The following is a 12,649-nucleotide window of genomic DNA, read 5'->3' on the forward strand; positions in this document are numbered from 1 at the left end:
ATTGTCGTTAAACTCCGTGAAACTTGACGAAAAAACACACCGTTTTACACACCGCCATGTCTTTTCGGATCCATGTAACATGTCCTCATGGAGAAGCCCTCTCTGTTTCTCAGACTGGCCAGTGGCCACTAAAGATGCTGCTGTGTATTCCTTCTAGATATGTTGCTTGGTTGCTTACCATTTAACGCTCTGGTGTGTTCCCTAGTGGCAACAACGGCGACCTAATTGTTTATGTTGCTGCTGTTCTTCCTCGGCTGGTGAGACCAGTTTCATTTGCTTTCTAGTGTTCCAGCACTTATCAGATCGAGGATCAGAGCTTCCTAACCCTCAGTGAGGCTTGACTTGAGGTAATTATAGCCCTTCAGCAGCTCTTGACTGGGATGAATTGTATCCTTCTCTTCCAGATTATATTCTGGGCCAGCCTCCTTCCGGAGAATCAGCACTTACGTGACCATTTTCAGAGTGTGGGGCCTTGAGTTCCATTTCCAATCACATTTCACTATAGTGCCAAAAGCAGGGTGACCAAACTGAAGTTCAAATGTGTTGCACCCCACTTCTTTCTCTTGGTAGACTACCAACATGCATGACAGGATGATGCCCCACCTCCTCCTCAACGGTTTCTCCAAGGCACTTATCATGCTTTTCAGCATTTTCTTGAGACATTCTGCCAGTCAATTAGTTTGGAAGTGATATGAGGTGGAGTAATGATATTTTACTACATACTTATCCTACATAGTCTTCATGTAGGTCAATATCTGTCAAAGATAGCCATCACGAGACACAAGAGAAGTTCTCAGTGCATCTCTCTGCAAAAACGTGGCAGTAATGCATACAAATGACAGCCTCACTCTATCTCGAGGTGCAACTCACGCCAAGCATGTACTTTCTGCCTTGAAGTCCCAGGAATGGTCCAACAGAATGAATTTGATGAAATAGTAAAAGTGGAGTCCCTGCCTGCCCCCTGACTTATCACTTAGATGGCAAGTAGTGAAGGAGTGGGAACCTCTTCCTTCTACTCCTATGGCCAGTCTTTAGAAGGGGACATACAGCCACACCTTTGTTTTTTATTACACACCAAGGTTCTCTTACAAGACTACTTCATGTGCCAACTGCAAGAGAAAGTTCCCATGGGTTTGGTTGGTACCAAGGTTTAGAATCAAATGGCTCTATGTAAACCAGTCTGTCTTCCCATGCCAACTTGAAGGGGTATGGGAGAAACTTCTCCTTTGGACATCCCTTTTGCCATTCTTCACTGTACCTTCAGAAGAGGAGACCCTGCCTGAGCTCAAAATGTTTGACTATGTTTGAGTCACTGCTGTTTGTAAGAGTTCCACCTGAGAGGTCTCCTCCACCTGAGATGCTCCAAGTTGGGTGGCCTGAGAACAAGCAGAATCACATTGACATCCTCCAACACAAGATTATTCCACAGCAGGGTGTACCGAGGTTCAGCCTCAGACCCACCTTGACCTTCTCAATCGGATGTCTGACCTGAGGTTGCATTGGGAGGATGCATCTGCCCACCCACCAGCTCAGGTATCTGCATGAGCAGAGGTTTTACCATCCACACAAATAGGTGGAAGTACTCACTGGCGCAAACACAAGAAAACCTTGTGATCTGTCTCAGAGGCAACAATACGCACCAATACAGCCTCGATTGGGTCACTGGTAAGCTCTTCTCTTATGAGGAAAAGCAGGTTGCAAACCTTTCGTTTTTGAGTTGAGGCCTGTCCTTGGCAGTCTTGATTTATTTCCAGAAAGACCACATGGGGTACCGCAGAGCGTTTGATGGCACCTAGAGAAGAATTGCATAGTCTGTCTTCCATAAATGTAACTGGGGCACAGTGACTTGCCTCCGCAGAGATGTTGGCGATTCCCTCTTCCACCCAAACAAGAATATTGCAAAACCACCTTGGGAGCCTCACGTAATGTGGCTTTTGTTCACTCCAGGTACAGCAACCAAACCAGAGTTTGGATGGACAGTTTTGTGTCTGTTGCTTTTCTGAGCCCAATAAGAGAACTCGTTGCGCATGGACAATTGTCCCTGCAGGGAGCCCTGAAAACTACCCTGGCCATACTACAAAGGCTACTGACCATGTTGCAGGCAATTTTCTCCCCAGCCGGCATAGTCTGATCATGACTGTTTTATAGCCAGTTTGCTCGACAATTATCTGCACTGTAACCACAGCATGGTGTCTGCTAAATATGATCCAGAGGAGTGTTCTCTGCTTCACAGAACAATCATCTAAGACATGCTCCATCTACAAAAGGTTGCATAATTAATCCTAAATCATAATCTTTCTCCCAGCTGCCAATGCATCAAAATTCAGTTTGACCCAATATCTGCAGATCTCCATAGGGACTCCTTATCTTTGGCTCACTTTCGAAAAGTTCTTAAACTACAAGTTTGGGGTAAGTCCAAACCTACTGATAAACATATCCATCATGCAGTGCAGCTTCACTTGGTCACTCTTTTTACTTTAAACTTGGCTTAGGTCCATCTGAGTAAAAAGTTAACTCCGTAAAGCTGCTGCATTTTGATCACCAAACGCTGTTGGCATCTCTTGACTTCTATTGAATGGCACGCAACCATACCCGCTCCTGCAGAGTTGTTCTCTTCTAGTTCCTCGGTGATAATGGAGTGAGAGGGCTTCCATTCCCTGATGCAGGTCTTGCGGTGTGAGCCTTGCCTAGCTCTAGCTCCTGCAGCTTCAGGGCACTAACTAGTTTCTCCTCCTTTAACAGCCTTTTGAGTCCATTACTTACTGTAACTCCTTCTTCAATAATTTTTTCTTCTCTCTCTGCTTATGCCACACCTCAGAGTGTCTGTGAACTTCCTGTGTCTCAAACTCCATCTTTTGGGATCCAGTTGTTGAGCACTCAGACATTGTATGGGTTGGGTGACTAAGGCAAACAGAGAACCTGGGCATGTGCTAGTATGAATAGTACCGGAATGGGTGTGGGGTAGAGTCCAATTTAATAGACCATTACTTGTGGATCCTGTCACTGGTTCTAGCATCATTTGCTGACCTGCCATTCTTTAGCAAATTTGCCTTAGGACTTTTCTTGGCTTCACAGAGCATCTTAAGGTCAAATGCTGACAGGGATCCCGCTATTGCTGATACTGATGCCCAACGTGCCTGGTGCCAGGCATCTCTTTAATGGCCTTCCATAGTACAAAGACTATGTTTATTGGGTGTCATTATGTACCTTCAAACGTCCGTAACTGAATCCACAGTATAAGTTGAGGCTTTTTCTCCAGATCCTGCAGCAGTCAGTGGTTACTGGGAAATGCCTGTGATGTACTAGGTACTGCCCCTTACCACTTATGTCCAATTTCCTATGGTAATATTATACCCTAACTGCATAATCTAGTGTCTCTGTTTTTTACACTTGGCTTTCCAAGGGTAGCCAGGGCGAGCGGTTACTGCTTATTTCAGTCTCTTCAAGTGGATTGATTAGCATCCCATCACTACCACAAACGCAAGGCCCCTTCACCAGGCCCTACAGCAGTCAGACATTACTGAGTAGTATTTAGAGTGGGCACTAGCATTTGCCTGTGTTGTTCCAATATAGTGGTAACTGACTAGAATGCATTAGTATCCAAGGCAGTGGGACATCTATGATAAATGGCTGTGCCAGCTATGGATGATAAGCAATAGCCACTCACTGCTGCGGTATTCCAAGAAAAAGCTTTACAAATAAGCAAACGTTTGGTAGGCCCTTTGTGGACCCAATTATCTAAAGTTCATAATAGACAGAAACTTCCAGTGTCCAGACCCTGTATCTCTGAGGATTTTAGAAACAAACCGATTCTCCCAGAGAGAAGGTAGCACAGCAATCGTAGGGTTGTCCACAATTGCTACAAGTATTGGCAAGTTCTGTGTATTTTTCATTGTGTTTTTGACTTATCCTCCTAAATATATTCCTTAAGCTCGTGTATAAGCAGAAAACTGTATTGTGCAGTCCCCTGTACAAGGCAAAGAGAGAACTACCAAGAACATTAAAATTCACCAATCCGGTAAATTGACACCCATGGCTGCATAATAAAGCAAATTTAACCCAGCGAGTTCCCATCTCAGCGTACCACTAGGTGTATCAAACAGAGTGGTGCATACCTGGAGTTTTCATACCTCTATATAAAATTATAAAAAGCTGTCTCGAAGCACTGCAAAAACCCAGATAGTCTATACAAGGCAATAGTCTTAAATAATGTCAATAACTCGAAAAGAACAGTCATTTTTACAACAGTGCTTCTCCCAGTAAGAGAGAATTTTGTCCAGTTTCCACAACAGGCCCAACATTGTACGACAGCGATTCATAACTACGTATAACAATGTGATCAACTAATTCCTTTATTTTAACCCGAAGAGAGCCCCCCCCAAGTTACAAAGGCCGAGTCTCATTGTAAACCGCCTGCCTGAATCACTTATATTTTAAACTTGTTGGAACTGAGCCTCTGTAAGCCCCTCACAGAATATCTCCTCTCTTTCAATTATTGATGCATTGGCCACCCCAAGGTTAGGATATAAATGGCAATAATATAAACAAACACTGTGATTTTAATGCTATGATTGACAGCAGTGTCTTGGATATCATTAGGACACCAGCCTCCATTGTTTTTCATATACTGCATGCAAAGGGGGTGTTCTTCCGTTAGGGGAGCCGGAAAAATGGCGTAAGGAAATCTATAGGATTTCCTTACGCCATTTTTAATGCCTGCTCAAGAGCAGGCGTCAAAAGGGGCCTTCCATTCTTTAGAATGGGGCCTTATGTACTCTGCAGGAGTAGTGCCAATATTTTGGTGGTACTCCTGCCGAGTACATCAATAGCGTCATGAATAATGACACTATTGCCCCCTACTCTGCACCATGGTGCGCCGTATTTTAAATATGGCGTACACATGGTGGCAGTAGGGGAGGTGCTAGGGGGTTTAGGGAAAGTGGCGCTGCACTCAGTGCAGCACCACTTTCCATAAATCGGCCCCTAGGTGTCCATCTTTAAGTATGCAATGTCAGTTCTTAATTTGCAAAAGAATAGATGCCAGGGCCCAAAACTCTGCTCAGAATCAGTAGCCTGCGCTGTTGAACATCAGGTGAGGAATACGAACGCTACATAGTTTGATTCCACTTCATGCTTCTTTAATCCACCACCAGAAACTACCTAACTCTTTATATCTCACTCCTGTAGGTTCTTTATCACCCATGCTGTCTCCTGTGACTCTTTCTGTCCTTTTCTTCCTCCTTCGCTTTCCCCCTGTTGTGTTCTTCTCTCTCTTGCTCTGGATCAAAGTCTGTTGAAGAAAAATAAGTGCTGGTCCCCAACAATGAGTGCCGGTGGGCCCCACATGCAATCCTCGGCTCAAACTAACCACTGGACAATGACAAACATTTGCTAGAGCTGTAGGACCACCGCACATAGGATACATGGCTTAGTTGATACTTAACCGAACATTCAAAGAACGTATTTCTGGCTCTGAGCTGCCTCTTCTGAAATAGTAATTTTGCGATGTTAAGGCCGCTTGGTTTAACTGCCACATCTTGCTTGGCGGTATGCTCCTAATCATGGTGCATGGTTCAAAGACCCCCTAGCCCTGCTCCATTGCATATCCCGAGACAAACACCCAGAATTTCACAAGGCTCCACAAGTCTAAAAACATTTTACCCAGGTTTTGAAATTTCCAATGATGGCCATTCCCTTTTTTCACAGGCCTGTAATTTCTAAATTGTTGACTCTGTTCTAAATTAGAAAAATGTTCTTTGTAATCACTTTAAAAACCAGTGAAACGAGTGGAGTATGTGTGTTGGGGGACGAGATGATATTAAAATGAAGTACCACTGACCACCTTTTCTCTCTCTGCAGAACGGCCATATTCTGGGAAGCTGGAAGTGACGTGGCCACCAAGAAGTTCTGGAACTGAGGTTGAACAGGTATGTACGTCACCTGTGGAAAGGTTGGGAGGGAAGAGAGAGGGCAGTCCAACAATGGCCCCTTCCATGCTGCATTTCTTCTTTCTCTTGTAGAACTTTGACCTCCTCATTAGAACAAAAACATCTGCAGCAGGGATCTCCTACGTAGGTACAGGGCAAGATCCATGCCAAATTTGGAAGAAATCCACATAGGATATATTTGCATACAACTGGTCTAAACGGAGCTCATTTACATAGTTAGCAGTGATTCTAAATGGATGTGGCCTTCTTGGTCCTAGGCTGGATCACCTTATTTATAGAAATTGTAATGAAGGCAGCAACAATTCCTGCCACCTCGAGATGTCGTTTTACCCTAGGGATTTTTCTCACTCTTGTCCCTCAGACTCGGCATGCTTTTAATGATTTCCCTCATTCCCCAGAGCAAGCCCCTTTTTTTATGCTTTGGGTGAAGATGGACTATCACTTGTTCCTGCCCCCAGGGATCATCCTCTTCCCTGTTAGCCTAGTCCCGTAAACTCTCTCCTGCCTGTGAAGACCTGGGCATGTTCAACACTTCATTTTCAATGTATCATCACCTTTTATGCCTGTGACCGCAGTGATCTCCCTCACTGATTCCCCTGGAGATGCCACTCACATTTGACTATAGAAATCTAAGCATGTGCCTCGCTCCTGCCACTAAGGACCTCTCATGTTTCTTACACCTGCCTCTGAGAACATCCCTCACTTCTGCCCTTGGACCTATCCTCCTGCCATTCTCTGACTGCACATTCTCCAAGCTGCTAAGGTGCTCGCTGTAGCAAACATGGACCAAGCAAGCAAAAGGTGCTCTGGAGCACTATGGCCCTGATGTATACTTTTTGGTGCAAAACTGCACTAACGTAGTTTTGCACCATAAAGTTTAACACCGGCTTTCACCATTTCTGTGCACCAGCTGGGCACCATATTTATGGAATGGTGCAAGCCGGTGCAAAGGGTAGGTTAGTGTAAAAAAAAAAATGACGTTAGTCGGGTGGGGCTGGCGGTATGGAAGGAGGGGGTTTTGCACCAAAAAATGATGTTAGGCAGGTTAGAGTAAAAAGAAATGACTCTAACCTGCCTAGAGTAATTTTCTGATCAAAAGCATCCATACCACATGACTCCTGTCTTAGAAAAGACAGAAGTCATGCCCACCGGCCCAATGGCCAGCACAGGGGACCAGGGTCCCCTTGGCATGGCCGTTGCACCCTGTGCCATATATGGGGGCCCATTTCAGGGCCCCCATGGCACTTAAAACATAAAATAACATTCTTACCTGGGATGGGGTCCTCCATCCTCCGCTGTCCCTCTGTTGTGGGCGGGGGTGTCCCTGGGGCCTGGGGAGTGCACCTGTGGGCTTATTCCATGGTGTTCCACCATGAAAATAGACCCACAGGTCCCCTAACGACTGCCCTGACCCAGGCATTGAAAAGTGGGGCAAAGCAAGCTTTGCACCATTTTTTGACCCCTCCTCCCTTCCATGCACCATTTTTGCACAGGAGTATAAATATGGCGTTAAGGCCATAGAATCTTTTTTCGCATCTCTTTAAGGCAAGGTGGGTATCCACATCTAAAAAATGACTTTAACTCCATAAATTTGGCGCTAGACGGGTCTAGCGCCAAAGTATAAATATGGAGTTAGTTTTGCACCGAATTAGAATAAAATAAATGACACTACTTCGGTGCAAACAGAGTATAAATATGCCCCTATGTTTGGCTAAAAGGGCTGTTGTTTTCAACAGAGTTTACCGATAGCAGTTTTACACAGGTGGCCTGGTGACAAACCTCAACTGCATGAGCGGCTCGCGGCGCATTTAGGGGTCAGGGTAGCTCCTGGCAGTGGGGGAGGAGAAAAAAATAATTTTATAAAATGAAAACCACTACCTATCCGCCATCACCACGCCGCTCCTCTTACCTTCACTGCAGCCCCAGGCTCTCAGCCTTCCCTGCGGTGAATCTGAATGCTGCTGTCATGCAGCGGCTGGATTGGTCAGAGCGCCAAGCCAGGGCGCTCCAAGGCAGACTTGGAGCATCTACCTGCTCTCTCCAACCCGGCAACACATTGCTGAGTTGGAGAGAGCCTAGTGCGCATGTGTGTTTGGCCGGCCCGAGACAGCTGGCCAAAAATACATGCGCAGTGAGGGGGAGTGCAGTGCACTCCCCCTCAGTCCCTGTCATTGCCCGTGTCCCCGCCTCTTTTACAAGAAAACAATAATAAACATAGGGCCTGATTTAAGAAAAGTTTGTGCCGCATTTGTGTCATTTTTTTTTTACTCAAAATCGACGCAAACTTACAAAATACAATTACATTTTGTAAATTTGCCAAGCTTTTTCATCAAAAAATGACGCTAAGGCAGCGCAAACTTTTCATAAATCAGGCCCATAGTTTACGATTGTTTTCTTGTAAAAGTGGGAGGCGACACTCCTCCGCCTTAACGAAGGAGCCGCGCCAGCCCAACTGTCTTTGTCTTTAACCCTTTGCCTTGAAGTTAAGACAACATCAAAGGATGCCCCATTAGGTTTAATTGCAGGTACGTTTGGAGACAAGGATCTGGGAGAATAGTCCCAGGACCTGAATAGAAATGTGCAGAAAGACTAACTAATGTACCAGACTGTGCTTGTGCTGACTGTTAGGACATGAACAGCACCCACAGCTGCACGTTCGATGGACCACAGGTCACGTCACGTCCCATCTGCTGCTATTATGTGATATTTGGGCTTACTTCTGAAAATGATTTCTGATGTTTTTCCCTCCATTTGCTCTCCCTGGAAATCTGCTGTTTTTGGATATTTTGCCTGATTTCTCTTCAATGTTCGGTATGTGGCTTGTCTCTGCCGGATTCTCTATACCCTTGTCTTTTGTTTTTGCATAGTTAGTCTGGGGTTTTTCGCAATTTTCTAGATTTACTGCTTCTCCCCCTGGCTCGTTTCGCCATTGCATCATCTCTTGAAATATTCTGCCTGATTTCCTTTTCTCTTGCTTTGTAATATCTGGTCCTCTTTGCCTGCGTTCTGTTTGTTGCTTCTTTCTTGGAGTTCCTTTCTTTTCATAATTCCTGTTCTTGAATAGCTGGTGTGGTTTTCGAGCAGCCCTCTATGATTGTTGCATCTCTTCCTGGACCCGTCTCATTTAACATCTCCGGGTGTTGGGTATTTGTTATGTTGTTTTTTGTAGGGTTCTATTTATTCTCTCTCTAACAGCCCCTTTTTCGTCTCATCTCCTGGTCTTGGGTATTTGTTCTGCTTTCTTGTCAGTGTTGTAAGTTTGTTGCTTCACTCTGTGGGCTCCCTTCACTTCACATCTCCTGATCTTGGACACTTGGCCTAGTTCCTTCTCAACGTAATGTTTGTTGTTTCTCTCTTTTACTGTTGCATCTCCTTTTCTTTGATATTTGATCTGCTTTAATTACAATATTCTGTTTGTTACGTCTCTTACTTAGTCCCTCTCCTTTCACATCTCCTGTTCTTGAATATTTGGCCCAGGTTCTTCTCAATGTTCGATTTGCTGTTTCTCTCAAAACACCCTCTCAAAATCATATCTTATGTTTTTGGACAGTTGGTAAAGCTTCCTCTCAATCTTCTATGTTTGTTGTGTCTGTCTCTTCACCCCTCACATGTCACATCTCTACAGTTCTTGGCCTTTTGGTGTGGCTTCTTCTCAATGGTCTTTTAGGTGCACCTCTTGCTGCATCCCTATCATTTCTCTCTCCGGTTCTTAGATATTTCATGTAGTTTCTTCTCAATTTTCTACTTGTTGATTCTCCCTATAAGCCCCATCGAACTGTCACATTAGATTCTTGGATATTTGATCTAATTTTTTGTAGGCGTTTTATGTTTATAGCATCTCTCCCGAACCCCTCTCTCCTCACATCACCTTTTCTCAGATATTTGAACTGGTTTCCTGTCAGTATTCTGTTTGTTGCTTCTCTCCCTTTGCCCTTCTTGTTGCACATCTCTCGTATTATTGGATTGTTTGTCTCGTTTCTTCTCACTATTCTGTTTGTTGCTTTTTTCCATGGGCCCTATCACTGTCACCTCTCATGTATTTGGATGTTAGGTCTGGTTATTATCGGTGTTCTATATTTCTCGCATTCCCCTCTATGCCCCTCTACTTTCACATATCATGTCCTTAGATATTAGATGTGGTTTCCTTTCAATGTTCTATTTATTGTTTTTCTTTATGAGGCTACCTCACCAGCACATCTCCTGTTCTTAGATATTTGGTCTAGTTTCATCTGAGTGGCATGTTTGTTGCTGTGCTCTCTTGACACCTCTCATTTCAGTTCTCTTGTTCTTGGGTATTTGATCTGGTTTCTTGACAATGTTCTAGTTGTTCTTTTCACAAGCCCCTCTCATTGTCACTTCTTCCTTCTTGCAGGAGGGCAGGACTTCTAGCATGATGCGTCAGAAGAGTCCCTTGGTGCAGCGTTGGGAAACAGGAATGGTTTCCAGTCAGCAGTCGCAAGACGAGGAGGAGTAGGGGTTCATGCCCCACCCAGGACAATTACTCCCTGCTCTCTTGGGACCTGTAAACAGGAGGAGGGAGATCACCAATCAGCAGCCCACAACTCGATCTCTTCTCTCAGGCCGCATGCTACACCTTTGCTCGTTGGAGTCTTGGCATGTTGCCTCTGCGTTATGTGCAGACGATTGAGGACCACAGAAGATCAGCCAGTGTTTATCTGCTCTATGATTACAAATACTTTGCTCCTCTGGTGCCCAGTGAACACCATACCATCATCTGTAGGGACCATGCTGAAAACATCTCTGCAGTGACAGACTAATCGAGAGGTGCATTACATTGCATGAGAACTGCTGGCCTGATGTTTGCCCCGTAGCACGGCTTACTTGCAAGGATCCTCCTCAGTACGGGGGTAGAAAACTGCCATGCCCTCAAAGTGCACAAACAAGATTCCTCATCTTTCCACAACATCAGAAAACACCTGGAGGCCAACCTTGCCCTCCTTCCATGGCCTGAATGCAGGGTTTCTAGAGAGAGCTTAACATTGAATCGATATCTGTCTTTAATATCACCCAGCTGTCACAGCCCAATCACAAGGCACCTCGACTGGCTTTAACATCACCAGATAACTGGTCTATGCAATATGGCCTCTCCTTAAAGCCAAGAATATCCTCCTTAAATCTGCTATTGCTGCTTACAAAGCATTTTTCATGAGAAGCCTGTATCCTCTGCAATGGTCCAGTGCATTCTGGGAATTCTGGGATACTCAAGCCCCTTCCCCAATCCCCATGGCTTTATGGGCTATGCAGGGCTTTTCCCTAACATAAGGGATAAAGAGCCCCTTTTTCTGATGAACGTGTTTGCATGTCTTTATGTATATCCAATTATATCTTTGGACAATTAGATTGCTTTAAGCATTCTGGGGAACAATGTCCGTGAGCACAGTGCTTTCTGGGATAAAGCAGGTCATTTCCGTAGCTCAGCGGCCTTTTGGGATGCAGAAACATGCCCCCTCACTTAATGGCTTTCTGAGATGCACATACCTTTCCCCTAATCCCTAAGAATTCAGTTATTCGACATCCATTTCCGTGAATTTATAACATCTGGAAAATGCAGACTTTTTCGGTGCTTCCATTGAGTGTTGGCATATGAGACATTATCCTAACCACCTGATACCCTAGAATCTGCAGGCCCTTTCTCTAACCATTGTGCTGCTGTGCTGCTTCCCAGAGTCTCCGCTGATTGATGGGTATGCACCTAATCAGATTGTCTCAGGGAATTCGGATTTTTCTTAACCTATGGTATCCTAATACATTCTGGCCCTTCGCTAACCCAAATGCATTTTGGACCATGCAAAGCCTTTAACTCTTCCAGCGCGTTCTGGAATAGTCAAATTATTACCGTTACACAGTGCTTCCAATTGTACAAGTTGGCATTTTCTTTAACCGCAAAGCATCTTGGGACAAGGAATAAAAACTACTTATGCCAGAGCATCATAATAGATATATTTGCTCGCCTTTTCGTGATGCAGTATGGCACATACCTCAATTCCTATTTAATCATATTTAATGCTGCAAACATGATTAATGCACTAGGGAGGGGGAACCCCCTTCCCCGTCCCCCAGCTTGTCACCGATGATCAACAAACTTTTCCTCTGTGTCCTCTCCACCCATGTGCCTCATCACACCCGTATGTTCGCTCCTTTGCTCTCTCCTGTACTACACCTACTTCTACACCTCCTGATTCCCTTTCTCCCCTTATGCCATACACTTTACCCCCTTTTCATAACCTTCCTTGCTCTCTCCTTTACTCACCTAGCCCGTACCCGATTCTCCACTTCCGTGTCCTGTTTCCCTGTGTCCTCCGAAGAAGTGCGACACACTTCTCAGATTTTCCACCGGTGTTTAATGAAATTGCTTAAAGAAAATTAGCCAGAGAAAAACAAATGCACAGAGTAAAATGAAGGAGAAATTGTGATTTTTAAATAAATTGTCAAAGCCAAAAAACACCTTTTGTTTGTCATTCTTTCTGTCCTGATCATCACCAGACCAGCACAGCATGAACTTGTCACGGTTTCGGGCGGGTCTGGTCAGGACTGGCTGGGACACCCCTTGAGGTCACCGAATATCCTAGAGAGGTAGTGTGCTAGGGCAGAAGAGCAGCTAAAGGCATACACGGAAAGGACAGCTATGGACAGGCACAGGAAACAGGAAAGTAAAAGCAGAGCAACCCTTGTGTGAACAA

At 44.8% G+C, this 12,649-nt stretch overlaps 1 protein-coding gene across 2 annotated transcripts in view; it reads left to right on the top strand.

The window, feature by feature from the left end:
* Positions 1 to 12,411, top strand: part of MISP3 (MISP family member 3) — a 33,321-nt gene extending 20,910 nt beyond the window's left edge. For both annotated transcript variants that reach the window (XM_069230464.1, XM_069230465.1), the window contains exons 3-4: positions 5,860 to 5,927; positions 10,321 to 12,411. In XM_069230464.1, the coding sequence (XP_069086565.1) occupies positions 5,860 to 5,927; positions 10,321 to 10,422 (170 nt within the window). In that variant the 3' untranslated portion in view covers positions 10,423 to 12,411. The remainder of the gene's footprint in view (positions 1 to 5,859; positions 5,928 to 10,320) is intronic.
* Positions 12,412 to 12,649: the final 238 nt, after the last annotated feature.

The sequence above is a fragment of the Pleurodeles waltl genome, chromosome 4_2 (assembly GCF_031143425.1).
Source record: "Pleurodeles waltl isolate 20211129_DDA chromosome 4_2, aPleWal1.hap1.20221129, whole genome shotgun sequence".
NCBI lineage: Eukaryota > Metazoa > Chordata > Amphibia > Caudata > Salamandridae > Pleurodeles > Pleurodeles waltl.